This window comes from Suillus subaureus (assembly GCF_016647635.1).
Source record: "Suillus subaureus strain MN1 chromosome Unknown BJ212scaffold_45, whole genome shotgun sequence".
NCBI lineage: Eukaryota > Fungi > Basidiomycota > Agaricomycetes > Boletales > Suillaceae > Suillus > Suillus subaureus.
In genome coordinates this window covers 221,522-247,792 of record NW_024538601.1, presented here as the reverse complement: position 1 = coordinate 247,792, position 26,271 = coordinate 221,522, and the positions used below count along the sequence as shown (strand labels likewise).

General features: G+C 47.3%; 11 protein-coding genes across 11 annotated transcripts; 8 read left to right on the top strand and 3 right to left on the bottom strand.

Moving 5' to 3' along the window:
* Positions 1 to 705: 705 nt before the first annotated feature.
* Positions 706 to 3,759, bottom strand: BJ212DRAFT_1485815 (uncharacterized protein; the record flags this gene model as incomplete). Its single annotated transcript, XM_041341032.1, has 14 exons — positions 706 to 1,212; positions 1,268 to 1,741; positions 1,799 to 1,858; positions 1,910 to 2,035; positions 2,089 to 2,196; positions 2,246 to 2,350; positions 2,399 to 2,484; positions 2,540 to 2,643; positions 2,692 to 2,867; positions 2,919 to 3,042; positions 3,092 to 3,178; positions 3,251 to 3,365; positions 3,424 to 3,643; positions 3,724 to 3,759. The coding sequence occupies 14 exons, from the start codon at positions 3,757 to 3,759 to the stop codon at positions 706 to 708; spliced, it is 2,328 nt and encodes a 775-aa protein (XP_041187893.1).
* A 193-nt stretch (positions 3,760 to 3,952) lies between these two features.
* On the top strand, positions 3,953 to 5,992 carry BJ212DRAFT_1388249 (RNA polymerase I associated factor, A49-like protein). Its single transcript, XM_041336917.1, has 8 exons — positions 3,953 to 4,135; positions 4,206 to 4,392; positions 4,467 to 4,759; positions 4,809 to 5,061; positions 5,114 to 5,272; positions 5,322 to 5,447; positions 5,497 to 5,522; positions 5,582 to 5,992. The coding sequence occupies exons 1-8, from the start codon at positions 4,027 to 4,029 to the stop codon at positions 5,713 to 5,715; spliced, it is 1,287 nt and encodes a 428-aa protein (XP_041187892.1). The 5' UTR covers positions 3,953 to 4,026; the 3' UTR covers positions 5,716 to 5,992.
* Positions 5,993 to 6,384: 392 nt separating this feature from the next.
* On the bottom strand, positions 6,385 to 8,352 carry BJ212DRAFT_1388238 (uncharacterized protein). The gene is made up of 11 exons (XM_041336916.1): positions 8,105 to 8,352; positions 7,984 to 8,055; positions 7,825 to 7,920; positions 7,737 to 7,774; positions 7,475 to 7,685; positions 7,368 to 7,420; positions 7,224 to 7,319; positions 7,021 to 7,171; positions 6,942 to 6,974; positions 6,804 to 6,887; positions 6,385 to 6,749 (listed from the first exon to the last, which is right to left on the bottom strand). The coding sequence occupies exons 2-11, from the start codon at positions 8,020 to 8,022 to the stop codon at positions 6,636 to 6,638; spliced, it is 915 nt and encodes a 304-aa protein (XP_041187891.1). The 5' UTR covers positions 8,023 to 8,055; positions 8,105 to 8,352; the 3' UTR covers positions 6,385 to 6,635.
* Positions 8,353 to 8,897: 545 nt separating this feature from the next.
* BJ212DRAFT_768085 (uncharacterized protein) lies at positions 8,898 to 9,886 on the top strand. The gene is made up of 4 exons (XM_041344030.1): positions 8,898 to 9,023; positions 9,085 to 9,212; positions 9,262 to 9,587; positions 9,647 to 9,886. The coding sequence occupies exons 1-4, from the start codon at positions 9,009 to 9,011 to the stop codon at positions 9,796 to 9,798; spliced, it is 621 nt and encodes a 206-aa protein (XP_041187890.1). The 5' UTR covers positions 8,898 to 9,008; the 3' UTR covers positions 9,799 to 9,886.
* Positions 9,848 to 12,280, bottom strand: BJ212DRAFT_768052 (DHHC palmitoyltransferase-domain-containing protein). The gene is made up of 6 exons (XM_041344029.1): positions 11,748 to 12,280; positions 11,593 to 11,697; positions 10,977 to 11,041; positions 10,898 to 10,923; positions 10,760 to 10,846; positions 9,848 to 10,708 (listed from the first exon to the last, which is right to left on the bottom strand). Exons 1-6 carry the CDS (start codon positions 12,117 to 12,119, stop codon positions 9,975 to 9,977), a joined length of 1,389 nt encoding a protein of 462 aa, XP_041187889.1. The 5' UTR covers positions 12,120 to 12,280; the 3' UTR covers positions 9,848 to 9,974.
* Positions 12,281 to 12,776: 496 nt separating this feature from the next.
* Positions 12,777 to 14,859, top strand: BJ212DRAFT_1388224 (Abscisic acid G-protein coupled receptor-domain-containing protein). The gene is made up of 9 exons (XM_041336915.1): positions 12,777 to 13,129; positions 13,191 to 13,291; positions 13,344 to 13,578; positions 13,624 to 13,732; positions 13,782 to 13,833; positions 13,893 to 14,065; positions 14,116 to 14,352; positions 14,403 to 14,468; positions 14,521 to 14,859. Exons 1-9 carry the CDS (start codon positions 13,092 to 13,094, stop codon positions 14,764 to 14,766), a joined length of 1,257 nt encoding a protein of 418 aa, XP_041187888.1. The 5' UTR covers positions 12,777 to 13,091; the 3' UTR covers positions 14,767 to 14,859.
* A 123-nt stretch (positions 14,860 to 14,982) lies between these two features.
* BJ212DRAFT_767959 (uncharacterized protein) lies at positions 14,983 to 15,449 on the top strand. The gene has a single exon (XM_041344028.1). It carries the CDS (start codon positions 15,040 to 15,042, stop codon positions 15,232 to 15,234), a length of 195 nt encoding a protein of 64 aa, XP_041187887.1. The 5' UTR covers positions 14,983 to 15,039; the 3' UTR covers positions 15,235 to 15,449.
* Positions 15,450 to 16,032: 583 nt separating this feature from the next.
* On the top strand, positions 16,033 to 16,227 carry BJ212DRAFT_1254281 (uncharacterized protein; the record flags this gene model as incomplete). The annotated part of the gene is made up of 1 exon (XM_041329753.1): positions 16,033 to 16,227. A coding segment is annotated over one exon (195 nt), but the record flags the coding sequence as incomplete, so codon positions are not given.
* A 2,252-nt stretch (positions 16,228 to 18,479) lies between these two features.
* BJ212DRAFT_1468365 (uncharacterized protein) lies at positions 18,480 to 18,914 on the top strand (the record flags this gene model as incomplete). Its single annotated transcript, XM_041338994.1, has 1 exon — positions 18,480 to 18,914. The coding sequence occupies one exon, from the start codon at positions 18,480 to 18,482 to the stop codon at positions 18,912 to 18,914; it is 435 nt and encodes a 144-aa protein (XP_041187885.1).
* Positions 18,915 to 20,655: 1,741 nt separating this feature from the next.
* Positions 20,656 to 22,321, top strand: BJ212DRAFT_1282444 (uncharacterized protein; the record flags this gene model as incomplete). The annotated part of the gene is made up of 5 exons (XM_041331682.1): positions 20,656 to 20,849; positions 20,908 to 21,066; positions 21,118 to 21,341; positions 21,391 to 21,823; positions 21,877 to 22,321. The coding sequence occupies 5 exons, from the start codon at positions 20,656 to 20,658 to the stop codon at positions 22,319 to 22,321; spliced, it is 1,455 nt and encodes a 484-aa protein (XP_041187884.1).
* A 2,229-nt stretch (positions 22,322 to 24,550) lies between these two features.
* BJ212DRAFT_1282480 (uncharacterized protein) lies at positions 24,551 to 25,075 on the top strand (the record flags this gene model as incomplete). Its single annotated transcript, XM_041331687.1, has 1 exon — positions 24,551 to 25,075. One exon carries the CDS (start codon positions 24,551 to 24,553, stop codon positions 25,073 to 25,075), a length of 525 nt encoding a protein of 174 aa, XP_041187883.1.
* Between the last annotated feature and the right edge of the window lie 1,196 nt (positions 25,076 to 26,271).

The window sequence follows — 26,271 nt, the reverse complement described above, 5'->3', positions numbered from 1 at the left end:
CGCCCTCCGCAAATTTCCTGCTTGCATTTGGCACTGTCGAAGGGCTGTTCACTCTGTCCGACAAATAACTGTTCCTAGAAATCCTCTCATGTCCCTTTCGACTCACCAAATAAGATCCCTCGAGGTTCGCCTGTCAACTTCGTCCCCCTTACTGTTCCTTCATCTCTAACTGGCTTGCCTGATCTTCTTGCTGTGAGCACAGTGACGGTGCTCGATTAACCGGAAATGCTAGTGTTTAGCACTGCTATGGTGAGGTTTGTGAGCGGAGACGAGCTATGGCTAAGAGCGCGTTCGTACAGAGCGTTGTTTCATATGAATATAAAACCAGAAACTCGCTTGTCTGTGGTAGAGGTCAAGCAAAGGTTGAGGGGATGATTCGAAACTTGTATTCCAGTAGTAACTTGCATATGGCAGGCATGATATCTTTAATTGTAAATTTTCCACCAGAACCGGTGAACAGCTTGTATATATGGACTAATTCTTGATCATCGTCCTCCTGTGCTAGCATAGTGTGGGTGGTACTCAACTGACGTATATTGTAGCGCATTGCAGTGATTATTAAAGCCTGAGTGCAAAGGTAAGCACGATCGGTAGAATATGCGTTCAATTTGTCCAGCGATGAAAAACTGGGTGCAATCTAATAACTAGGCGAGTGAGGAGGCGAATACTTAGCGTGATAGATAGGACACAACGATTGAGTAAGTGCTATGTACTTGGGTCCCAACAATATTTTGGAGGGCTTCCTGGCTCTTCAAGCCGATGCCGCAGTCTAGGATCAATAGTAGCGTCCGGCGGTGTTATTGGGGTGAGGGAATATGGAGGGTGTTCGGCGACTCCTTCCTTCGGAGATGGATCGAAATCGTCCGAAGAATGTTGAGTATCTTCCAAATCCTGCATCTCCACATCGCCTCTGTCCGCATCATCCGCTTCACTTTCTGACCCATTGCCGAGATCCATTGCTTCATCGACGGACATCACCATAGGTACATCGCCTCCTTCTTCGTGATCATTTTCCTCGATCGTGAGTGAGGCCGCTTGTGCAGTAGACGATGAGGCTTTTCGCTTAGATTTATCGTGCCTCCGGAGCACCTTGGTGATATATTCCTTCGCAAACTTCTTGATTTTTGCTGTCTTCTCGTCAGATAGCGCGTCCAGTTTTCCATCTTTATAGCTGGAAGATTTTTTCTCCTTCTCGGCAATGACGTGCGTAAGCTGGGGAATAAAATCAGTGGACGATCCCCTTGTAGAGCAGTGAGATGACACCCACCTCCTTAGCATATTTCTTGAACTGGTCGTGGTCAAGCTGTTTTGAATATTTGGACATGCATTTGACGACGACGGCGCCCACGAGCTTCAATAGCCTCTTCTCCTTATTTGCCTCCTTTTCCTCTGCTGTCTGAGTCTTCTTCGGAGATCTTTCTTTCTTCACCTTTTTCTCTTCTGGAGGTGGCGGAGGGGGGGCCTTGGCGGCTTCCGCCTCAGCAGCTGCTTTTGCAGCAGCGATCACAGCAGCAATTTCGTCTTTCGATCGCCTATGAACCACTGGCGGAAGGTAAACGGATGGCCACTGATGCTGAACAATAATGGTAGAGGTAGAGGTAGAGGGCGGGCGTTTAGGGGCGGGGCGGAAATGGTGCTGTTCGTACTGATCTTCCCATTTCGGCTTCTTGAGTGGGCGGAGTTCCCCTTCTAGTGACTCGATCATGGCAATGTGGTGCGGAGGCTGCTCTTCCTCACCATCCTGCATACTTTTAATGATACCGTGTTCTTACTGGCTGGAAACGGAATTATCACTTACAGCTTTAACTCGCTTGGGAATGCGATATGCAATTTCGAGGGTGTCCCAGTGGTCCAAGAGCTGTAAATATCGCGTTAAAATTATGATGAGCTTATGAATGATATCAACGACCTTTTGGGCAAGGCATCTCATGGTTTCGTTTTCCGACTCGAGACACATTTGAACAGGTATGGTAATCTTCGAATCGTCAACCTTATTCCTCTGGATAAGCGGCCAACGGCTCATGGCCTCCAAGGCCTGTCACGGTTACGTTATTATGTGACCACCCCTACTTGAGAGTAATGACTCACGGCAATTGTAATATCGATGTCTTTGGCGTGATCTTCGAGAATATTGTGCATTAAACTGAAGCCTCGCAACCGCATAACCTGGCGTAGTGCCGCTTGGTCCTCGGTGATCTTAGGACAATACATTAGACTTCCCAACAAGATCGACGTGAAGGCATACTTTGATTCGAGTAAGAAGTTTGAAGAGGACTTTCTTACTCTGCGTTTGCCGGATCGCTTGAACCAATTTTGGGATGTCCTTCTCAAGGAGAGGTTTGAGCTCTGGCTGAAAAACGGTGAGTAACAGAAGAGAGGGATCATTCGCAAGGCATACCATGTAGTCCTCGTCAAGCTTTCTGCCTTTCTTTCTCTTATTACCCTTGAGGCCCAGTTTCTCCACTTCATCGGTAATACCCAATGCTAAGAGAGCAGAAGCATTGGCAATCAAAAACAAGGTATTCGCTGGCAGGCGCACCGTCGAGATAAAGGTCATCCATCCCAGCGATATCAGTCTGGGTCTTGCCACCCAGGAAGCCAACACAGTTGGCTTCTCCGCAGTAACACGGTTGTGCTTCATGCCTTGAACGTATGAGCTCACCTGAAAAAACAATAAAGAACCGAGCTTACCCGTAACGGTCCACATTGTAATTGAAGGTGAGTTCCTCATCTTTGCGTATGTACCTGTTTGCAAAGATGCCCATGCGGACGTGCTTTCCCACTGTCCATTTCGCGACGTAGCAGTTTGGGTTGCAACTATGATTTGCGAATCTGCCGATGCCACCTCGCTTTGTAGCATCGATGTACTGGAAAACCATCAGTGGTCTGTGGAGACACGAAAGGGTGAGGCAACATACTTCATCTTTCTGCAACATCATGAAGTAGAAGTGCTTGACTCCTTCCTCCGCATATTGACGCATACGCTTCATGAAGGAAGGGTGGCTGACGACATCGCCGACATACTCATAGATGAATGTATCCCTAGCTGATGTGAGGGCTTATATGCCTCAGAAAGAACGAGATATCTCACTTTGAAAGATCCGTGCCAGTTCGAAGACCAAAACCCTTCTTTTCCGTCTGTACTATCTCAATATCGGCGTACTCCTTGCGCTGAAACCTGAATACGTGCAATTGAGGATGCGGCAGGTTAAGCAATGGTAGTAAAAGAGTGAGGGGACGATAGTCTTACCGTTGGTTCTGGCAGTAGACCCGACACCGACAGTCATCTGGGAGGCACTCCACCTGTGTGAGCCGATTGATACAATCTGACTCATGCCCACAGGCATCCGATGGGTCGTCGACACCTGCGCAGCAAGACCTTAGAGTCTACAACTACTCTACTCAAGAGGGTATCAGACCAACCATGCTCATATTGACAGTCACAAGTCATACTCTCTCCCTCCTCTCTTGAGCGCCCAAGCGTCCCATACTGATAGTGGTTGTCGGGTATCTGCACAAATGTTGCGTGAGCGGCGGCTTCCGCGCGCGGAAGGTCGCCAATGAGCTGTGGGCCTGTTGGTTTGGGTTTGACATTGGCTGCGGATTCAGAAGATTCTCGCTTGAGGGGCGGTGATGGCTCCGACTTGGAGGGCTTAGTGTCTACTGGAGGAAAAGGGATTCTTCTAGCTTGATATCCTCCTCTAGCTTTGGTTTAATGTCCACATGGGGGCTCTTGCTCTTAGAGCGAGATTTAGACATTGTGGTAGGGGTGTAAGTGCTCGAAAGCGTGAGTTCGCGGTTAGAAATGGGAACAAGACCTCTGAGTCAAGGAGAGGCCAACGTTAACAATAACAACTTCAACTCCAGATCCTATACAGGCGTATAGAAACTACCAGTATGAAATGCTGTAAAATAAAATATAAATGAGTTCACATAAGTTTGTGAAACTGACCTGACAACTTGTGTTGTGTTGTAAAAAGTCACGAGCTGCGGCAGTGAGCCCGATCTTCCAGCCAGCGGTCACTAATGGCTGCAATGGCAACTTCCAAGAAGCGCAAGCGCGAGTTAGATGACACTCAAAGGGTGTCCTTTGCGCTCTCAGACCAGCCTGCAACGCAGCTGGGCCCCGTTCTTGGTGAGTGCAGATGGTCGTCACAGTTGAAGCTTTTCAATTCAAGCAAAACCGGTGGTGCCACGTCCCCTAGCTAATTTCCCCTCCGTCAAGCCCATAAAATCCACCTCTTTCAAATGTTACAAGACACAAACACAAAAGCCGACGACGGACAATGAGGAAATGCCGTTCGTTGAGATCCCGATGCTAATTGCGGGCGAGACGGAAGCCGTGGATTTTTACTCCTCTGAGGAAACACAACGGGGTTCACTGGGAAGCAGGTGCGTGCATACACTCTGCGTTCATTGCTGAATATTGAATCCTCATATCTATCTTTTCATCATTTATTTCGTAGATACCTTGTCGGAGTGCATAATAAACGCACCGGCGTCACAACCCTTCGAGCCGCTCCGTTGCATATCCTCACACACGAAGTTAAAGCCCTTAAGGGTCTCCAACCTGCTGCTGTCTCTACTCTTCAGCGGCTTGAGGCCCGCGCGGCACTTGGCGAAACGTTCGGAACCAAAAAGGCGAAACTAGCCATCCGCGCACAAGAGCGCAACAAAGTCGACGTTTCTGCCATGGAAGGTGTTGCAGATCACCTCCAAGAGAGTATTCTAAAGAACACATCTACACTACCATCGAAAGGTTTGCTTGTTTTCGTCCCTTCCGTTTTCATACTTAATGGTGTCTCTAGAGGAAGCAAAAGCGAATGCGGACAGTACTCGTTTAGTTCCTCAGTACGACATTGATGCTCTCAATCCAAACGACATATATCCCTTGCACAATATGGTTCCTAAGCCTGAATGGAAGGCACTGTCCATTTCTACTTACATGAGTGCAGGCGGTAGTGCCGAGCGGGTCGCTCTTCTCCCCTTCAAGCGTTCCAACTGGATCAATGATCACTTGACGCTTGCATTTGCCTCTCCCTCACCAAACAAGACCACTATGTATGTAGTGGTGTTGTTCATACCTAGAACTCACTGACAATGATATTTCCAGAAAAATGCTCATATACATCTCGACAATGATTGCCTTCCACAAGGCCACCTTTAAAAATGTCAACAAGGACGTCATTCAACAGAAACTGCCGATGGTTCCTATCGTTGTCATTGATGGACTTCTATCACGGTTTACAGAGACTGCACGCGGGTCCGTAGAGTACGTCTTTTATACCTTCCTCTGGGTAGTGGCCCTCAAAATTTCCCAGGGCAAGAAAGACATCTGAAAAAGGGACTATGCTTCTGACACACATGTTTGCATTATGCCTTCACGTCGACGATTTTGCAACCGACACAAGCGTTCTCGCCGCTGATTTGAGCATGGAACCGGCGAAGTAAGTTTTCCAGTAGCAAGAATCATGCACTAAGTTCATGCCTTGGCAGAGTCAATATGTTGTTCAGGTCCCTGGGTACGTGCAGCCTGATTTCAGTCGTCCTTATCCCTCACTGATTGTGTTCGTCTTATCAGGTTGCAAAATCAACAAGCTAACACCGTCCGACTTGAGGCGTCTGGGTCTGCCCGATTCTGCGGGAGAGGTCAAAAGGGCTATTCTAAAGACACCTCTAGAGTTCCCGAAACCCCGGATGAGACGGCGGACGTAAGATTGGAGTGGCTGATCTTTACTTTCTTCCACGGAATCAAGGAAAAAATTACTAGGTCCTGGGAGGTGTTGGAGCAATAGTGTCTGAGTAACGAAGACTAGTGCCTAGTTAAGTCTATCTCACGTCGTCCAGTCATTTAGCATGTTTCATTGTTTGCTCCTGTTCCTCGTTCTGTGCATCAGTGAAGCATCAGCAACTTGCAGAGAAAGACAACGCGTCGTATCTGCTAAGTGAGCGAGAGTGGATTTAAGTCTAGTGACTCTTGAAAGCTAATAGAGGAATTATAACTGTTGGGGGCAGCTCATTATTTCGAAGCTAAGAGTGAGCATCAGTACCTTCGATCCAACAATCGCATGCACACCCTTTGAAAGTGGTAGTTATATTATGTCAGACCAGTCAAGTAGTACCACCGCAGCGTTAGAAACTAGTAGAGGTCCGACCTCGTTTATTTGTAACATCCGAGTGACTCTCGGGAGGAATATTATACATACCACTGAATGACATCCATCACTTGCTCTCTGTAGTGGATATTGAACTCCAGCAAGGTATCAGGATATGATTTTGTCTTGGAAGTTATGTGGCCGTGAAGAAGGTTCGGGAGCATTCAGCGCTTCAGCCCCGGAATCTTTGTCATTCCTCACGTAGATGAGTCTGGAGACAGTTACGTACTGGATATTTAGCTGTTGCATATCCTACACATACTTATATGGTACAACACGGGACTGCTCGATACCCACACTTGACCCTTGTATAGTTGCACCTCACGCCAATTTGATTACTACCTTTCCGACATGCTTCTGGCTCTCGAGGTACGCATAAGCCTTGGTGGCTTCCTCGAAGGGAAAGACTTTGTCTATCACTGGATGGATTTTGCCCGCTGTAAGGAGTCGATTCATGTCCTCAAACCTATAAGTTGGGCATCAGTACAATAGAGATATGAAAATCAAACCATACTGTTTGACAGAGCCAATCAAAATTCCGCGGAAGTTGATCGCTTTCGTGATCGCAAGGCCTACGGGAATACCGTTATCGCCCTGCATAAATAAGTAGCGTTAATGGTATCGATAAAGATCCAGATTGAAGCTTACCCCAGACACGAAGCCGATGATGTGAACCCATCCAGCATAACGTACGGCATTGATACATTTCAGTATAGTATTGGGCCCTCCGACCTGTATCACACTTGATTGAGTTCGCCACAATTGTGCATTTCTAGGCAGACTAACTTCGATGATGTGGTCAACGCCACGGCCGCCGGTCTAAATATATTAGGCGCGCTAGTGAAGGCCGCAAAATTACACATACAATATTCAAAACTTCTTCGTCCCACTTAACGTTCTTCTTGTAGTTGATGATGTGCTGCACACCCAATTTCTTTGCGACTTGTAGTTTTTCATCAGAAGATGATGTGACGATGACGGTCGCACCAGAAGCAAGGGCTAATTGGGCGCCGAAGCTAACAGATCCACTTTTACACAAGTCAATATCGTCAGTGAACTGTCACGTACATTGAAACGCCACCGGTACCGAGAACGAGAACGTAGTCTCCCCCTTTGACAGGGACGGGTCCAAGACAAGCGTTGTAAGCTGTTAACGCTGCGCATCTAGCGAAAGTTTAAGCATGTTAAGATAAGAACAGATAGTAAACTTACGGAAGAGTCGACCCTTCCTCGTATGAAAGATGTTCTGGGATGCGGACCAACGACTTAAATAGACATATTCGCAACCAATACGACACTAAAATCAAAAGAACACATACGTGAACGGGGACGTTGATGTACTCCTGGAGCACGCCATCGATGTGGCCACCAAGTCCAGTAAATTTAATATCTTCAGTGACATCGCCATGGATATGGTCCAGTGCAAAGTTTGGGCAGACACGATCTCCAACTTTCCACCCCTTGACCTCTTGCCCAAGTGCAACAATCTCGCCTGCGCCATCAGAGCAAGGAACGATGTCTCGCTTTTGCCTGTGAGATACGTGTTGAGCGCCAATTCAAACTTAAAAAAACAATACTAACTGCGGGTAAATTCCTTTGGAGACCATCAGGTCACGAAACTGAAAGTACGTTGAATCTCTGACAGTTGAATACTTAAATGAGGACAGACCTGCAGGGAGACGGCATGTATTTTGATGGTAACCTCGGTAGCCTTCGGCTTAGAGAGAGTCACTGATTGAAGCTTCAAGTTTTGGTGGCCATCACCCTACCTCGCCGTGTTTGTGAGTTAATGTCGACCTCTGTCGGTAAGTATACAAATCACGCGTACCTGGGTGCGATATTCACGAAAACTAGTTGGAACAGACATCACTGCTTCAGCTGTGCGTCACGGTAGGATAATCTGGTGGAAGATAGGATATCAGTTCCTGCTGCCTGAGACTACCACTTACTTATAGTGTAGGAATAAGGTTAATGATGGAGCCAAGTGCGTGCGAGTGCGTCCTACATAGTGCCCCACGGTGATACCTGCGATTCGGAGTAGTATATATAGTTAGTGTGTTTACTTGAAGGTCACTACGACCGATGATTGCAGCTCAAGAAGCTCAAAGTTTTGTACACTTGGAACTAACGGTAACGTATTCTTCTCCAAACCGTCTGCAAGCTAAACCGCTTTCGTATGATTCAGCTTAATAAGACCGGTAACGTTACTTGGACCTTACGTAATATAAGCGGGGAACTTTGGACACAGGCACATGTGCGTTCGTGGGAATTTGATAAGTTGATGACTGTACAAGCTCGGTAAACTGACTATTAATAATTTAATATTGATGTGCTTTGTGAATGTACTCCGTGGTCTGCCTATGCATATATCAGTGCTCGCATTCTAATGGTCTTTCCTGTCATATCTGAATCTGTGCCATATTTTTGCAATGTACAGTGTGATATCCTGCTTTGTCACTTCCTTTGCACTCTGCCTTTAAAGAGCCCTGACAAACGTTACATTGCACAGATACTATCTATAGAGTGCGGAGCCGTCGTGACGGAGCGCCTCGCTTGCACGAGCGCATGAAAATCTATGAAAAATGGACAGACAGGAATAGAAAATACAGACGGTACGGCCCGGGAGCCTTCATGCTGTCCGTCGAAGTGAGTGGCCAGTCACAGTGTTCTGTTGGAGTGCTTACATCCCTATTATGACGCCTCATAGTGAATTGAACTGCCTGTTCGCGCAGTTTTCTTTCAAAGCTTACATGATTCAAAAGTAGTCGTCATTTCAGCTTATACTGGCGTGCCTTTGAGTTTGCCAATATTTGTAGTCATCCAACAAGCGGTTGACCCCTTCAGCGTCAGACGATGCACCCTGCCACAGTGTGTATCCATGTCATTTATCTTCAAAAATGATACTCTTAATGGTCTGATGCTCGAAAAGGCAGGCATCATCGACGATTCTCCCAAGTCCACTGCAATGAACGTGTGCGCTTTGCGATATTACCAAAGAAAAAGATCCTTCGATTTGCCTTGGAGCACTCCTCAGATCCAGTGCAACCATCACGACAGGTCTTTCATAACAATATATGCGCGCATAAAATGAATGCTGTGTCTACAGCATCGTGCTGCCTCGAACTCCTGCCAGTATCAACGGGCTGAGCATTGTGTTTGTTGATCTTGGAAAATTCAAACCTGATCAGTTGGGGTTACTCGTATGGTCGAAGTATCACCATCGGTTGTATTTTAACATACACATCGAACGAGAAAACTTGAATATTGAGCTCAAGTTATCCTGCCAAGTCCCGACGATGCAATGCCTGGCTTGCCAGAACGCGTACTCGAGAACCACAAGCTTGGTGTCAAAAGGGTGTTTGAAGGGGAGTCAGCTGTACTGCAAGAGCATCTTGCAGAGCTTGTGGTGGACGGAACAATCGATGACTCCAGGTCCGTTGTAACGATGCTTTGAAGGTGGATGTCTCCGATCTAGAGTGCGACAACATTAGATGGCCTCATTCCAGGCACATACCCCACCCCTTTCCCGTTTGGAATCGGAGAGTTGAAGGTAACAAAACTTCAAATATATGTCACCTGTCTGGACAGTCTGCGAATGTTGACTACGGCCCCATTGGAGTCGGGGGTTGGTGGCTCGCAGTAGCTACGATGTTGTGACGGATGCTTAGTGCAAACTGCACGTGGTTTCGTCAGTCGAATGGCAATAACTGAGGATACTAATGCTTATATTCTGGACACTGTACGTACCTGTAACAGTGCAATATCCACATGTACATTAAACAGAATAAATAGTTCATCGTCCCAAGAGAATCACATACGCTAGACCTGATTCAGGGGTTCATAGCCTCTCCGACTGGAGCCCATACCCATCCGCATACTGAGCTTGCCAAGTAGACTTTTACTCCTGCTGCTGCTGGGGCCTTCGTGATCGTGCTCAAGGTCGCCCCGTTCCGCTTCCTTCCGTTTCTTGGCCTCGTCGAAACCTTCCAAGGGCACATCATACACCTGGCCATACTCCACGCCAAGTTCCTTGCCCATACTCCAGAAGTCCCTGCAGTTCCGTACAGCTCCGAAGTCAAATGGATTGCGTGCATGCGAGGTGAGTCCGCGTGCGGCACGTCCACGGGTGAACCGGTCGAGGCCGAGGAGGTTGAGTAGGAAGGCGGTACATGTACCGGGCGCAGTGAGGGTCCCGCAAAAAGTATGGTTATGTGCCTGTTTGTGAGCACCACCCTCTGCTTCGCTGTCGGTGTCGGCATTCTGCTGGTGAGCGCCATGATGGTGCCGATGTCCCATCTGAATACCGGCGCCTCCACTGCCAGCAGCAAGGGTGCCGCGACCGCCCATGAAGCCGAAACGCCCGAGATTGGAGACCTCGAACGTTGTTAGCTGTCTAGTCACTTGCCAGTACTGTGTCACGAGAAGTACGGAAGTCCACGTCAGTTGCAGTGCTGACCATAGTGAGACACAAAGAAGGAATGCATCCTTCAATGCTGGCTCGCAGAGGATTATGGAGCAGTCAACGGATTCTGGTAATGATACCGACGAGAAATCTGGCATTACTCAGTTGAGACTCTTCAGAAAGATGATGATCGAGAACATACATTCATAAACAAGGTAATCAAACAACACGATGTCGATGACTAGTGTCGAGACAAATAGTAAAAACTGCCTGTGGTTATTTGCTCCGACTACAAACTGCATCAGAGTTGGAGTGCCAGTATTCAAAGAACTTAGCTTACCACAGTTCCAGACCCATGGACAATGGCTATGACACACGAAGTTCACTTTTGTAGCTCTCTATGAAAGGACAGGACATACTGGTCACTTCGCGCTACACATCGATCACAAATCCGACAATGTTTTGACCGTAGGGGTTTCTTTGCCTGTGTAAAATGTTGACATAAGTTTGCACCTTACAAGATTGACACGCACCATGCATTGTATGCAGAATGTCTGCCCATTGAGTCTGCCCTCTGAAGCAAGGTCTTCGATTATCTGCAATCTCCGTTACTATGTGCATATTCATAGTAGAACGCTTATACACTCACTGCCTTCAATTCTCCGTCATGTGCTGGTCGGGGGCAAAGACCTGGGTCCAAAGTAACGGACCGGAAGAAGTTATACAAGCATAGACCAAATATGATTGCGAAAGCCAGGTGAACAAAGGGATGAGATTCTGTCTCTGGAGTGATGTCAGCCTGCGGCTGCAAAAGTATAGCATATGACATACGCTGCACAAGTCGTGTTATCCAGCAATAACCAACCCATAGCATCGACCCTGCGATGATGCCTGCGAAATATGGACTTTGGTTTACTGTTCCAACGTAGGTGTTCTTATTCAACAGTACCCGGGTTACGATCTGCTTGTCATGAGTTATCGTATGGTTATGGCAAGTTTGTCGCCACTTACATGATGCATGGCAAAAAACTCAGCCATGGCGAGTATAATGCCGGTATACCACGGCAGAATGGCAAGCGTTGTGAAAATGAAATATAGAAACAAGGAAGGTAAGATGAAGGTGGCAAATTTGCTATTGCGCTAGAGCCGGATCAGAGTTTGCGGGGCGAGATCAAAGGGAGTGAACGGACCTCGTTCAATGGTTTCGCTTTGACCACACCATGTTCCGTCATGCCACCCTCTTCCATGGCTCTCTTCCACGCGCCTAGGCTCTTTAATTCAACAGCCATGTCTCTTGGTGTACGGCCCTCAACATCTTTTGCGTGCATGTCTGCGCCCATTTCGATGAGGCGCCGGAGAATAACTCGATTGCCTCGGACCACAGCCCAGTGTAAGGGGGTAAGTCCAACATCATCTTTCAAGTTGGGATTCGCGCCGTGCTTAAGCAGAAGATCCACGGACAGTGCATCGCCTTGATACGCAGCCCACATCAATGACGTATGACCTTGTAAGTCACGAGAATCGACGTTCACAGGTTGATGCAGTAAGTAAAGGAGTGGCATTACTGATGATGAGTGTGTCACGAGGTGGAGGGAGTTGTAGCCTTGGGTGTCAGCGATGGTTGGATCAGCATTGTGGGATATGAGCAGTTGCACGATGTAGAGGTATCCATTGCGTGCGGCCCATTGCAGAGGGGTAGCCTGTAGATCACCCCCTATTGCGTCTATTTCCGCGCCCTGTTCTATGAGATAACGGCAGGTTGCAATCTGGGCGTTTATTGCTGCCCAGTGAAGAGGAGTGCTGCGGATATTCATGAGTGTGGCAAAAGCATTTGGGTTAGGCTTACACATTCTGGTCATCTCTGTCTGTGACCTTGCATTTTCCTGACTCGACGAGCTCATGAATGGCACTGAGATCCCCGCGCTGTGCTGCTGAGATTATTTCTGCCTGTGTGACCGTTAGTTAGAGCCTGTAAGAATGAACTAATATTAATTACCACAGGTTCTACTGACGGTTGAGAGTAAGATATATTAGTCGCGGTAGCTTGCTCATGGACTACTTGAGTTGTAGGGTCGGATTTTTTCGGTTCATTCATGTCGTTCGTGCGGTCGTTGGCTGTCGTGGGCGTTCGCAAGTTCACGAGCTGAATGTCATCCACGTGAGTTTATGACGTGACGACGTGACGTGACTACCATCAATAAACCCTAGGCTCGGGTTAGGGTTCTACTACTTCTCACTCCTCTTCCATGGCCACCGCAACAGAAGTATTCCTGGTAGTTGCATCAGGGTACATCCCCTGTCTAAATGGTTCTGGGCAAATTTCTCACTTACATTTTTGAAGAGGACTTCTGTTCATTAGCTGCCGCATCTTCTTGCAAAAGAAGTTGTACAAGGACCTTCAACAACTCGCCCCGCAAGACACGTTGCCAGGGTCCGCAGTGACTCCGCAGTCAAGTAGCACACAACCATGGCATTCGACACTCGCGCAGACGTGTTTCTCACTTTGCTTTTCTGAGTGCAGTATCTTATTCTGCATGCTCATGTGCCAGGGTTTGGATTGGTTGGAACCGAGGTGCGTCATAGCTCGATTGTGCAAGCTCTCTTCAATAACTTAGTCTGCATGGCCATGACAGAATTCGCCTTCTGAGCTGGCGAATAGCACTATTCCTTCTACTATTCACGATCCTTTTACTAGTTCCCATATCTTTCAGCCTCATCCTAACCTACCGTCCTGGTAAGATGCCATAATTCCTCCTGTCTCCCCAAACGTCTTCTAACAATCTCAGATAATCCAGGTTTTGTGCAATCTCGTGCATTGCCAATCCGTGTTGCTTTTGCATTAGCACCTGTGGCACTTTTCATATTTGCCCTTTCATATATTCCACTCCCCGCCGAGCTACTCTTGTACAACCCGCTAACAGCAGTCACTGTACGGCTGGTCACGTTGGGAACCACGGTCCTCGGACTACTTTCCGGGTTCGGTGCAGTTAGTGGTGCATGGGGCATCATCAGCTGGTCTCGGTGAGTGAACACTCGACCAGTTACACTACTATTCAACTTGCAAAGATCAATACCATCGGCATCATCGATTGCGTCTGCTGAAAACGCGCTTGAAAGAGTCAAGAGCGATCTGCGAGATCGTTCTCGTGACTTGGATGACTATGTGAGCTCAAAGGTACTGTGGGCCAGCATAAGTCGTCGCACTTTCGTCTCAAATACTTTAGCCGCAACCAGATGGATCATGGTTGTCACGGATGTCGTTCAAGCGAAATGGACGTACGTATGGTCTGTCTGTTTCTTCTGGACCTGTATTCACATTGTCAATTCCTTGTAAGAACAAAGCTCAGTACAGCAGGAAGTTATTGGTCTCCAAGCTCTTGAAGAGCAGATGAGCATTCGCGTTGTTGCTCTCAAACGCAACCGAATTGCGGCAGAGTATGCAGACTCGTTCACGGGCAAGACTATCACGTGGTCATGGGCAGTTTATTGCGTCTGCCGAGTATGTAGTGTAAGCGGTCTTCCCCTCGTCTGTAAAACTCTCAGACATGTCTATCCCAGTCAGCCTTCAATATTCTCTCCCCGACCGTGTCGAACTCGGGTTCCTCTTCCGCATCATATGGGGATATAGTTGCGCACATACTTGCATGGCTGTTCTCTTTGCTTCCCTTGTCTGCGACAGGAGATGAAGGAAAACTACAATTCGATACTCCATCTCTATCAAAACAAATTAGTCTTTCCCTTGTGGGCGTCATCATTTTATGTTCCCTCCGCTTGGTACTACGTGGTGTCACGAGAGTGAGTTGTCTGTTGAACTTTCATTTCAGCTATGTACTGATGGCACACAGGCATTTCATGTCACATCACGTAAAACATCAGCGTCGCTGATGATATTGACCCTCGCGCAACTCATGGTATTGGTGAATTATTCTTTGACGTTTCTCGTGTGACCAAACGGGCACTTAGGGCATATATCTCCTGTCGACTCTTGTCCAGCTTCGTACAACCTTTCCGCCGGCAGTACCCCCTGTTATAGGCGACTCCCAAGAGCCTCAGGGATCGTCTGATGATAGCATGAACTTGTTTGCGACGCTGCCAGAGTACTCGTTATTCGGTGGCTTGTTTGATTGGTCATTCCTGATCGGTGCGGCGGGGTGCGCATTCGGTCGCTGGGCGAGAAGTTCATTTGAAGGAGACGACTTGGACGTGTAGTCCTCGAACGTTCGCTGTACATGTACTTGGTAAATACTCTCACTAGTACTCTTGCAATTGAAACACGACCATTATTTGGTCTTGTTGAATTCCCAAGCCGGTGCCCATTCTTACAACGGTACCTGCCTAATCCAGTCTGAAAGCACAGAAGGCCCGTGCACGCGTAGAATTTTTACATATAAAAGGGCTGTCTGAACCACTCGAATCCTTACCACTCTGGCCTTTTGGCTTAGATCAAGTGTAGTATCTGTTCTTAATAGTTTAACCACTATTATGAGGGCACCGCCCTCATTCTTTGGTTATCAAATTTTTGCCGCCCTTGTTCTTCCGAGCTCTGCTTGCAACTTGGAGGATATGATGACCTTGCCACTGCAGTATCGGCTTGTGTTGTCGGGGGATTCTTTGCTTTTGCGATCTCGTCTTCTCTTTGCTATTGAGTCTATCTATGGTCCCCTTGGCCATGTCTGATCCATAGCAAACAGATTCCGACGATTTCTTTGGTTTATGGAATATGCATTGGACACTGCAGGGACCGCATCCTAGAACTCATAAATAAATAAATGGACTTCGGAAGTCGGTAGCGGAGTTGCCCATTTATATTCAACTGCAATACAAATTACCACCGGTACCACACTTTGTGTTTATCTCTATGTATTAGACCATCATTTGTTCGACCCCCACATCTCAAAGAACACCTCCCGGTGTCCTTTGGTCTCCAACGCAACTCGACTTGCCTCGCTTGCACACACAAACATCTATGGTGACCTTTTCAGCTCGAACAACCCCCCGAAAATCATGCAAGATTCGAAATTCGCACCGAAGGAAATCAAGAAGCACTTTAAAGATTTTGAACGCCTAATTCCAAGCACAGTGATACTATATGGCGCTACGCTGAACAATGGACGATCGACACGTCACAGCCAGGCGAAATCCAACGCAAGATAGAAGAATGTATTTGGACGAGCACTATTCTCTACATTATTGGCGGATGGAGCAAAGACAGAAGCTTAACAGCAGATTTTTTCTTGCAAGTAGTGTCGATCTGATCATCCGCGAAAAATATACTGATTTTGGGACGCTCCAGCATGCATCTCGTCACTTCAAGTCTCTTCCTTCCATCCCTGTTGCCTTACCTACCGCAAGACTCGCAGGTTCTTTTGGTTCGCGGATACTTTGTGTCCACTCTTGGTTGGCAGACCACACGCGGCTTGAGTCCCTGGACCGGACATTTCAATGCTTCCTCAGTACAACCTCGCATATTTCAAGGTCGCGAACCCATTCCTCGATATCGTTCAGTCTGCAATAATGCACCCAGACTCTCATCTGTTGAAGATTCAGCGCGCTTTTGCGTATTTCTCTTCATTTTATAGTGCACAGCCAAAGGGCTCCTTCGGAGGTATGGAGCTAGATGTCGCAGAAGCGCTGGATGGATCGCTCTTCCTTAGGACTTCAAGATTGACTAGCAGGGACACGAGGACCTGAAGTCAAGAGGGGTCTCCTGTGAGCGAGGGACCTGAGGAATTTGTGGGTGCTCTTATGCAGTTGTGTGGATAGTGAGTACGAGAAAAAAAATGTATGCTTGATTGCGAGCAACTGAGTAGCCTCCTTGGCTAATTTTAATGACGATCATTCATATCTGTCGGACTACCAAGTATGGCATGTAAGTAAAGAAATTATAATCCTTTTCGCGCAATACACTACCTTGGAACTACACAACGGAGTCAGACGTTAAGCAACAGCAACTGAAATATGCAGAAGGTGATCAGCTAGCTAGTATTGGACATTATGTATGGCTTTAAACACGTAGCATTTGTGGCCGATCTACATAATGATTACACGTGTATACCGGAACTCCAAGTACGGTGTGCAAGCACATGAATCACGAGGTACTCTACACATGCATTTCATAGCTCAATGATATACTGGCACCCACTCTCTATCCCAGTAGCTCATTTGCAACGCAACGGTAACAGACAGGTGGCCATGACGAGTACTGCGAGCGTCTTGAAGACCAACGAGAGCAAGGTGTAGATGTGATTTCGTACTACTGATTTCGTATGCAGGATTTGCAGGACATGGAGCACGGCGGTAGAAGATCTAGTGCGGCAGCAGAGGACCGAGTTCGACAATAGGATACAGTTCGGTCATAGGATACAGTTAGCCACGGGATCAAGGGCTAGCTGTCCAATTGAATTTCGGCCATCAAGTCGAGTTTCCTATGGGATCGCTCCTAGCCATGCTGTCAAAACCAAATTCCCTAGACAGACGAACTTCGAAATCCAAGGGAAACATGAACCTGGAGGGGACTTTCTGCACCAGGACTTGTCGAGAAAGGAAGTAGTGTTAATGACTCAGTGAGTAGAGCAGGCGATTGTGTACCAGGTGCAGAGCATCACCGGGGCGCAAAGAAGGTCCGATAGAGTCAGATAACAAATCACAAGCTATTTCTCATAAATGGCTAGAAAATATACTTGGTGAGTGGTGATTGAGATCTTGACTCACTCTGCCGACACGTACCTCATTTACTTTGAGATCCGGACTGTTTCAGAAGAGAAAGAATTGCATTATTAAAGTTAGGAATGGAGCAGGGCAAGTTGCAGGGTAAGAAGGCTGTGAGCTTTGGTGTCAATTGCGGACAACAAAAACGAACGGACTTGGTGACTGAGTTGAACATGAGACTGAACTCGCCAAAACCACTAGTGAAATGAACGCTTAACTTACGCGCGTTACGGATGCTTACGAACGCTTACGACTTCAGTAGCGCACTCTGAAGATAATATGGGCTTGATTTGATCTCTGAAATAATATAAATAAAACAGACAACATGATGCAGTTGAGCCGCAACGAAACAAAAATATAATTAGTGCAAGTCTGAGCACAATGCACGATACACCTGGTCACAAACTGTGATTGTAAGGAGCCGAGTCAACTTAGGTGCAATAACGACTAAAAAGGTGCGCGAACCGACTCTAGCTGTATATGGCTCCCAGAAAGCGCCTCAAACGCTCGTTTCTGGATTTTGGAATTTCAGATCCTGAATGTTATCCTCGGTGATTTCGCCTGGTGAGCACCTCACCGTGACATAGCCAAAACAGCAACTTGAAGGTTCGGAAATGATCATTAACCATGACAGTTAAGTTAGGTTAAGATATGCAGCCACTCATCTGTTTCATTCGGAGCCGGGTGCCGTGAGCAGCCATACCCGAAGGTAATTCGGCCTAATAAGTTCAACTTGCCACTCACCAGGCTCATCTAGAGTAAGTATGTGCAGGCAACTGAGAACAGACAACATCGTATAAAATCATACCAGCCCCTTCCTTCGACCTTCTCAACACCTCCAGGTCGAGTACAACGAGCGGCACACCATGAGTCTATTGAAGATCCCCTTCATCCTAGTTTCGGCCATCGGCATCCATATTTCGTTGACTTCTCCTTCTCCGCCACCGTCGTCTAAAGAGAAGGTGGTGCCCTCGGCGTTCGAATCCTTCATTGAATGGTTTTCGGAACTTCGCTATGGGGAGTTGATGAAGGTGGGTTGCTCCTAAACACCGGTCGTTGTCCTTATTAATCTGTGGACAATACAACAGATTGGCGTATGGGCAGCATCGTCTGCTGAAGTGGCTAACATCCTAGCCTTGCATATGGGTCCCTCGCATATTCCAGAAGGCATCTATGGCGCTAGGGCTGTGCATTTTTTGCGCGCTCTTCATCCCATGCCAATCACCCCCGCTTTCCTTGTCGGCAGTATTGCTGTCGCGATTGGCGGCGTGTTGAGGCTTTATTGTATCTCGACGTTAGGAAAGTTTTGGAGCTTCCAGCTCAGCGTCAGAAAAGAGCATAGACTTGTGACAAGCGGGCCGTACTCGGTGGTGCGCCACCCAAGTTACACTGGTCTTCTTCTCCAAAGTGCGGGGTTCGCCGTCATGCACGGAAGTCAAGGATCGTGGATGAGGCAATCTGGAATCTTACAAGTGCCTTTCATTAAAGTATTAACAGTGACTAGCTTTTTCGTGTTTATCACATTAGCCACTTGGGGTTCCATCAGCCGACCTGCGGTGGAGGACGAGATGTTGCGACGTGCTCTTGGAGAAGAATGGGAGAACTGGGCAAAGGAAGTGAGATACCGGCTTATTCCTGGAGTTTATTGATTACACACGTACAATACTAAATGCTCTGTGTGTATCTGTTTACTTCCCGTACTGGTACCATGCTGCGAGCCTGCGGAGATCGTTGTTTTATAAAGCTGATTGTATGATGTATGTACATCGTCACCCTTGTCCATGTCATTTCCTACATCGAATAATATGATAACGCCACTGGATGAGAAAGCACTCCGCAAACACGCCACTCAGTCGGGGTAAATACCCAGTACAATTAAAAGTGAACTTGCATACGTATAACACCTTACAACGACTAAGAGCGAGCCCGGGGTGTTAAACGTTAAGCTTTTAAGATTGATCTGGTACTACGAACCACCGAGGATTGAACTAGATGTCCATTCTATTCTCCAACAGTTATGTAAGTGAACAGTTAGGCAGTCATTATGTACGTCATGGTCACCTTCTAACCAAATTGAGCTCACTGCGAGCAAATTCGATAGGATTACCCCTCCATTTTCTTCGACACAGTTCCATTCTATAAGTTCCACCATTACTATTATATGTCGTTTATCCTGAAGGACAAAATCAAACTATAGATGTCTCATCAACTTTAAACACGCGAGTGCCGAGGTATCGCGACCGGAACATTAACGGGCTCCATGGCTTTTAACATTCTGGTCGATTTTGGCTGTTGAGCACGCCAGTTGAAGACTTGAAGTAGACTTGTGTCGTGGCCGCACGTATTTTCTCTTGTCGAGCTGCTACTCACAAGTTTGAACGGTCGAATCTAGCGTACGTCATGTCAACCTCTCACCAAACTGAAATGTATTTCCCTCGCTGTAATATCACTCCAGTTATTCCGCCAACTCCCAACCAAAGGTCTGCATGCGCATTGGGTGCAGCCAAAATATCTCGCATCTCAAACTGCGAGTAGTTCACTAAGAGGTTTCCACCCTTCTAACGCACGTTGTATGCAGCCATTTTGACGATTTCTTAAGGATCTCATAGCCTTGCTTCTTGCGCTCTGCTGATGAGATTGGACGGAAGCGTAACATTGACTTCAGGTATGCGTTCTTCCGAGCCTCTCGTAATCATTGATACATCGTAGTTGAAATTGAAATTGCAGGACTTGGTTTGGTTAGAGCACTCTGGGGGCGTATTTTGGTGTTGGCCGGGTGGTCTACAAAGGTCATGGGTGCTCTAAGGGCTGTACACGCAATACTTTGCCTCTCCATATCAACGCTGCCTCAGGCGCTAGTTCCTACCTACCTATTTCCTCATCTGCAATCTTCACTTGGTTCGGGCCATACATTTCCTTTCTTCAGCAGAGATCTAAACTTGCTCATGCCCAGCGTCGCATGCAAAGGAAGGAGAAGTGCTGCGCTATACTGATAGTGAACTTGGAAGTTGAAAGCATGGTCTAGGACGTCAAGCACAACACTAGTGTGCGCTCCATACTCGTGATCGATAGCCTTCGGCAGGCTACTAACTTTTGAAGAGACGCGTCCGCTCGGCTTCAGTTCCGAGGAGCGCTGCAGTTTTGTCACTTTCCGATACGATCGGGTCGCACGCCAAGATCTAGACTGCGCGAAGTGCGTCGACGTCATGGATGTTTGTCAGACACAGTACTAGTGCCGAGCACTTTGGTAGACGTGTACATTAGGCCATCGCATGCATTTGGAAGCGAGCGTCACAGCTCAGCGCCCTGTAACTATAGGACGAGGATATAATGCATGTTCGCGAGGATGTACCCAGCATATATAACGCCCCTTCTGCATCCCACTCAAAGATGGCTGTAGTTCAACAGACTTATCCCGGCAGCGAACTCGATGCCCTGTTCCCCTCCCCATCGTTCCCGCCGGACGTACTTTCTCCTGCGCGGTATCCTGGTGCTTCCCCAGAAGCAGTTGCAGCTTTGACATATGTTTTGAAGGATAACTATACGAAGCACCATATTTTCTCCAACTACCGGCAGTTCCATAAGTGCGCATGCATCTTAACCAATCCGTGTTTTATGTTGTTGATTCGAGTGTCGTTGAAGCCACATCACTCATCGCGCACTGGCACTTTATGTCACGGGCGCGAATGGATCTCTGATCGAACAGTTCTACAAAGAGGACAGCGCCCACCAGCGCCCAGCCATCGAGCCTCCCGCGGCTATCACCGAAGATAACTTCACCGAACATCTGGGTGACGACAAGTGAGTTTAGAGTTGACGCCAACAAAACCCCGCTCAAACAATTCTTTTCAGCTTTTACGCCGCGTACAAAACTTTCTTCAGCGAGGTTATCGGGGAAAGGGGCGTCAGCGCCACGTTAGAGGAATACATCTTCTCTAAGAAGTACAACTTTGTTGAGGGACGAGATGCATCTGCCCAGTCAGTGATGTTGGCCCGCTTCCTTAGAGGTTTGTTCCACGCCTTCATTCATGTAGGATACGGCGCAGAATTTGGCATCCCAGGCATGGTTGTTGAAGGTGAGCAACGTGACATCATTGTAATCAGGTCCCTGACCGACATCTCAAGGTCTTGCATTGACCAGCGTGCATGAGCATGGGTTCTTACCGTCATATCTTTTTGAGCGTAGCGGCACGACTGCAGTGGAGGAGGCAACAACTCGGCTTGCCTCGCTCGTCCTTGACAGAAAGATATCTGTTGCGCCCTTTCAGCTCGAACAGCCCCCCAAAAATCATGCATTCTCCATTCTTGCCAAGATCATGCAAGATTCGAAATTCGCACCGAAGGAAATCAAGAAGCACTTTAAAGATTTTGATTTTGACGGCCTGATGTCCGAGCACGGTGATACTATATGGCGCTATGCTGAACAATGGACGATCGACCCGTCACAGCCAGGCGAAATCCAACGCAAGATGGAAGAATGTATTTGGACGAGCACTATTCTCTACACTATTGGCGGATGGAGCAAAGACAGAGGCTTAACACCAGACTTTTCTTGTAAGTGGTGTCAATCCAATCATCCACAAAAATATACTGATTTTTGGGGCGCTCCAGTATGCATCTTGTCACTTCAAGTCTCTTCCTTCCATCCCTGTTGCCTTACCTGCCGCAAGACTCGCAAGTTCTTTTGCTTCGCGGATACTTTGCATCGACTCTTGGATGGTGGATCACGCGCGGCTTCCCTAGACTGGACATTCAAGGCTTCCTCAGCGCAACCTCGCATATTTCGTCAGAGATCAAGGTCGCTAACCCATTCCTCGACATCGTTCAGTCTGCGATAACGCACCCAAATAATCATCTGTTGAAGATTCAGCGCGCGTTTGCGTATTTCTCTTCACTTTATGGGGCGCGGCCCAAGGGCTCCTTCGGAGGTACGGAACTGGAGGGCGCAGAAGCGCTGGATGGATCGCTCTTCCTTAGGGCCGCGAAATTGACCGAGGAGTATATGAACGAGGGTACGAGGAGCTGGAGCCAAGAAGGATTTCTCACAATGGATTAGGAGTGAGCGAGGAATTTGAGATGTATCTATTACGAGCACCACTTAGTCAATGCAGTTCGATTTTGCTTTCAGAGCTAAGTGTGTTGATCGTCCGACATCGCTCAAGGCATCCAGCATATGGATCTAAAGGGGGGTAACTCTCAAATGAAGCGGGGAGACTGGAAACGAGAGAGAAAATCAGTCTTCGATTGAAGGGGTGAGGGGAGATGATTCCGAAGGAAGGAGAATAAAAGGTATTGTTGAGACAGAAAACGAAAAGACAACGTGCAGAATGAGCACTTGAGTGACAGTGTGCTATATAAAAGACCAAATCAAGGATTAAACCTTTTTTGCAAACCACTGTAAAATGCAGGATGATACAACTCTAACTTCGAAGTATCGGCAAGCTTGAACAAGAGAGGAGGTGCTCGTATTGTGGCCACAGAATCACTGCACAAAGAAGTACAAATAACGGCCCTGGGTGTTGTGGGCAGAACTAGTGTTCCGTGGAAATCCACCTGGTTATCCACTGATGTAGATATCCACCCAGTTATCCACGTAGATAACTCGGTGGATAACCCAAAGCCAAAATTCATAGGTGGATAACGTGGATAACTGAAAATCGTGTGGGTGTATGGGGTTGTATTAAATATGCATTAAATACACTTAAAAAACTTAAATACCAGGTCTACAAGCTTGTTTCTGCTTGAAGTGAGCTCGAACTAGGAAGAACTACTTGAGGTTAGTTTTACCGCCACAACCAACAGAATAACCGTCCTGCCGATTGGTATAACTCTAGCGGTGAAAAATTCCTATCTACAACATCAATGACCTAGTCCTACTAAAGACATCAACGACGCCTCGTCCCCTCCAACCACAGGACAAAGGATCAGCCGAGAGCCTATTTTCACATTTTTAAAGTTATACACAGTGTACATATTATGGACTAGTTCTCTACCAACCCCGGGTTCTGCCATCTGCCAAACCGGTTGGCAGAACTCTGCCCACAACACTAGACTTTCGGACCAGGAAGATAAGACCAGCTGTACCCTTTTCGGGTCCTGGAATATGATCTCACTGACACTATCCTTCGTTGGAGATGGGCCAAGTTTCACTCACTCGAACCCAGGGGCTTTTCAACTGTGCAATCGGAGTTACATGTATTTTTCGAATCCTCCAGCAACACATTTATTGACCGTGACGCATGACGTACTGACAGGATTCAAAGGAGATGAAGAACTTCCGGTTCGCTCACCACAAGATTACCTGTGATGTGCTAAACCCTCTTTGACTCATTGATTCATCCGCTCCAGGAGTCTCACTTGGGATACATTAGTCGCATCAATCCGGTGATGGAAGTACTTCTGTTCCACTTGCGTAACGATGAGTCTTCCAAACTTTTCTTTAGAAATTAGCACGTTCCTAGTGCTTAAAACTCGATCATCGAGTGCGTTCAGCATTATCATACGGAGTGCGCTCCGAAACAAAAAGAAAAGTGTAATGCTGATGGAGTTGCTTCAGGATGTATATACTGACATCTCCTCTGGGTCTACTAGATCCATGTCCCATGATTCTCGTGAGTGGCTCGCCTGCCGTGTAGCTCAAAAAAGGTTACCCTCGGAATATCTTGACTTTGCCGAGTAAGCACCTCACCGTGATATAGTCAAACCAGCAAGGAAATGTTAACCATGATATTTCGTCTAGTTTTGGTTAAGATATTTAACTACTTACCTGTTTCATTCGAAACCGGGTATCGTGAGCAGCAAGACCTGAAGTCATTTTGGTCTAATAGGTTTTAGTTCATCAGGTAAGAGCAAGTGTCATGTGTAAGTAACTGAGAACAGACACTATCATATAAAATCATGCCAGCCTCCTTCTTCGACCTTATCAACCCCCTCTCAACACCTCCAGGTCAAGTACAGCGGCACACCATGAGTCTTTTGAAGATCCCCTTCATTCTAGTTTCGGCCATTGGCACCCATATTTCGTTGACTTCCGCTTCTCCGTCACCGTCATCTAAAGAGAAGGTGGTGCCCTCGTCGTTCGAATCCTTTGTTGGATGGTTTTTGAAACTTCGTTGTATAGAATTAATGAAGGTGGTGCTCCTAAACACGGGTCGTTATCTTTATTAATATGTGTGCGATACAACAGATTAGCGTATGGGTAGCATCGTCTGCTGAAGTGGCTAACATCCTGGTCATACATATAGATCCCTCACACATTCCATAAGGAATCTATGGCGCTAGAGTTATGGTGCTTTTGCGTGTTCTTTACCCTACATCACTCACTCCCGCTTTCTTTGTCGGCAGTATTGCCATCGCGATCGGCGGCGCATCGAGGCTTTATTGTATCTCGACGCTAGGAAAGCTCTGGAGCTTCCAGCTCAGCGTCAGAAAAGAGCACAGACTTGTGACAAGCGGGCCGTACTCGGTGGTTCGCCACCCAAGCTACACTGGTCTTCTTCTCCAAAGTGCGGGGTTCGCCATCATGCACGGAAGTCAAGGATCATGGATGAGGCAATCTGGGATCTTACAAGTGCCTTTCATTATAGTATTAGCAATGACTAGCTTTTTCGTATTTACCACATTCTTCGCTTGGATTTCCATCAGCCGACCTCAGTTCTTCTCCGCCGCCATCACCCGAAGAGAAGGTGGAAACCCCCCCCTGCTCGAAATCATCATCCTGCAGTTTCAGAGTCTTTGGGATAATGATATAAAGAAGGTGTGTGGCTTCGATGTATCTGTCGTTGTTTATATCTGTCGGTGGACAACATAACAGATCTGCACATGGGCAGCATTGTCTGTTGAAGTGGCCAATATTCTTGACATGCATATAGATCCCTCGCAGATCCAAGAGGGCATCTACGGCGCCAGAGCTCCGCAGCTTTTGCGCGCTCTTCACTCGATGCCAATCACCCCCGCTTTCCTTGCCGGTAGTTCTTGCTATCACGATTGGCAGCATGTTCAGGCTCTATTGTGTGTCGGCGTTAGGGAAATGTTGGAGCTGGCCGCTCAGCATCAGACGAGAGCTTGTGACGAGTGGGCCATACTCTCTTGTTCGGCACCCAAGCTATACCGGTTCTCTTCTCCAATATATTGGGCTCATTGCCATGTATGGAGAGCAAGGATCGTGGTTGAGACAGTCCGGGATTCTACAAGTACCTCTAGTAAACGTGCTAGTAGCATTAGGCATCTTCGGGTTTACAGTATGTGCTTGGATGGCTGTCAGCCGACCTCCAGTGGAGGACAAGATGCTCCAGCGTGCACTGGGAAAAGATTGGGAAAATTGGGTGATTGCTCCCTGGGATTTATTGATCACATGCATTCTGCTTTAAAGCAGAATGCATGATTGTTGTACACATGTAACATAAACCATAGAAAGTATCCGCATACATGGTAAGGATATTGGCTACTTCAGCAGACGATACTGCCCATGTACAGATCTATTATAATTATATTGTCAGGTCAGGCAACGACCAACAACACATCCATCTTGTTTTTAGCTGACGGGGGCGAAGCAGAAGAATTGAGTGAAACATGGACGCCAAAGGACGAAGCTACGATAAAGGGAATCTTCAATAGACTCGTGGCGCACCACTGGACTGTCTATGGGGCCTGCAATGAGGCGCCTTAAATACCTGAACATCAACACCTCTAGGCGTACTACACGCCACAGAACTCGCATGTGATTATTTTGAATCGTCAAGCTCCCCCAGAACGAGTTTATGGAGTACAATGATCAATTCCTACCAGGTGCATTCCTATGCTTTCAGCATCAGATGCGAAGTACACTCAGTCAACCCGGAAGGAACAAAGAATGCATGTTGCCTGTTTGGGTTACTTCAGGATATTATCCTAGGGACGTGCCCTCTGCGAGCGTCAGCGCCCGTGGTGTAGCAAATATAAAGATATAGATGTACTTGCCATCGAAACACTGGTGTTGCCTTATGAACATCTCGCCATGAGGTACAT

What these genes read in the sequence shown, in the direction of transcription:
- BJ212DRAFT_768052 (XM_041344029.1), bottom strand. Translation starts at nt 12,119, where the DNA reads ATGCCACTCCTTTACTTACTGCATCAACCTGTGAACGTCGATTCTCGT. An exon ending in AAGCGAAACCATTGAACGAG is followed by an intron (nt 11,698 to 11,747) that starts GTCCGTTCACTC and finishes ATCCGGCTCTAG; the next exon opens with CGCAATAGCAAATTTGCCAC. An exon ending in TCCATGGGTCTGGAACTGTG is followed by an intron (nt 10,847 to 10,897) that starts GTAAGCTAAGTT and finishes TGCAGTTTGTAG; the next exon opens with TCGGAGCAAATAACCACAGG.
- BJ212DRAFT_1388224 (XM_041336915.1), top strand. Translation starts at nt 13,092, where the DNA reads ATGCTCATGTGCCAGGGTTTGGATTGGTTGGAACCGAG. An exon ending in ATGACTATGTGAGCTCAAAG is followed by an intron (nt 13,733 to 13,781) that starts GTACTGTGGGCC and finishes CAAATACTTTAG; the next exon opens with CCGCAACCAGATGGATCATG. An exon ending in TACTACGTGGTGTCACGAGA is followed by an intron (nt 14,353 to 14,402) that starts GTGAGTTGTCTG and finishes GATGGCACACAG; the next exon opens with GCATTTCATGTCACATCACG.
- BJ212DRAFT_768085 (XM_041344030.1), top strand. An exon ending in CAGTGCAACCATCACGACAG is followed by an intron (nt 9,213 to 9,261) that starts GTCTTTCATAAC and finishes CTGTGTCTACAG; the next exon opens with CATCGTGCTGCCTCGAACTC. An exon ending in GGAACAATCGATGACTCCAG is followed by an intron (nt 9,588 to 9,646) that starts GTCCGTTGTAAC and finishes CGACAACATTAG; the next exon opens with ATGGCCTCATTCCAGGCACA.
- BJ212DRAFT_1388238 (XM_041336916.1), bottom strand. Translation starts at nt 8,022, where the DNA reads ATGTCTGTTCCAACTAGTTTTCGTGAATATCGCACCCAG. An exon ending in TCCAAAGGAATTTACCCGCA is followed by an intron (nt 7,686 to 7,736) that starts GTTAGTATTGTT and finishes CGTATCTCACAG; the next exon opens with GCAAAAGCGAGACATCGTTC. An exon ending in GCGTTGACCACATCATCGAA is followed by an intron (nt 6,888 to 6,941) that starts GTTAGTCTGCCT and finishes AGTGTGATACAG; the next exon opens with GTCGGAGGGCCCAATACTAT.
- BJ212DRAFT_1388249 (XM_041336917.1), top strand. Translation starts at nt 4,027, where the DNA reads ATGGCTGCAATGGCAACTTCCAAGAAGCGCAAGCGCGAGTTAGATGAC. An exon ending in GCAGCTGGGCCCCGTTCTTG is followed by an intron (nt 4,136 to 4,205) that starts GTGAGTGCAGAT and finishes CACGTCCCCTAG; the next exon opens with CTAATTTCCCCTCCGTCAAG. An exon ending in ACTGCACGCGGGTCCGTAGA is followed by an intron (nt 5,273 to 5,321) that starts GTACGTCTTTTA and finishes AAAATTTCCCAG; the next exon opens with GGCAAGAAAGACATCTGAAA.
- BJ212DRAFT_767959 (XM_041344028.1), top strand. Translation starts at nt 15,040, where the DNA reads ATGAGGGCACCGCCCTCATTCTTTGGTTATCAAATTTTTGCCGCCCTT.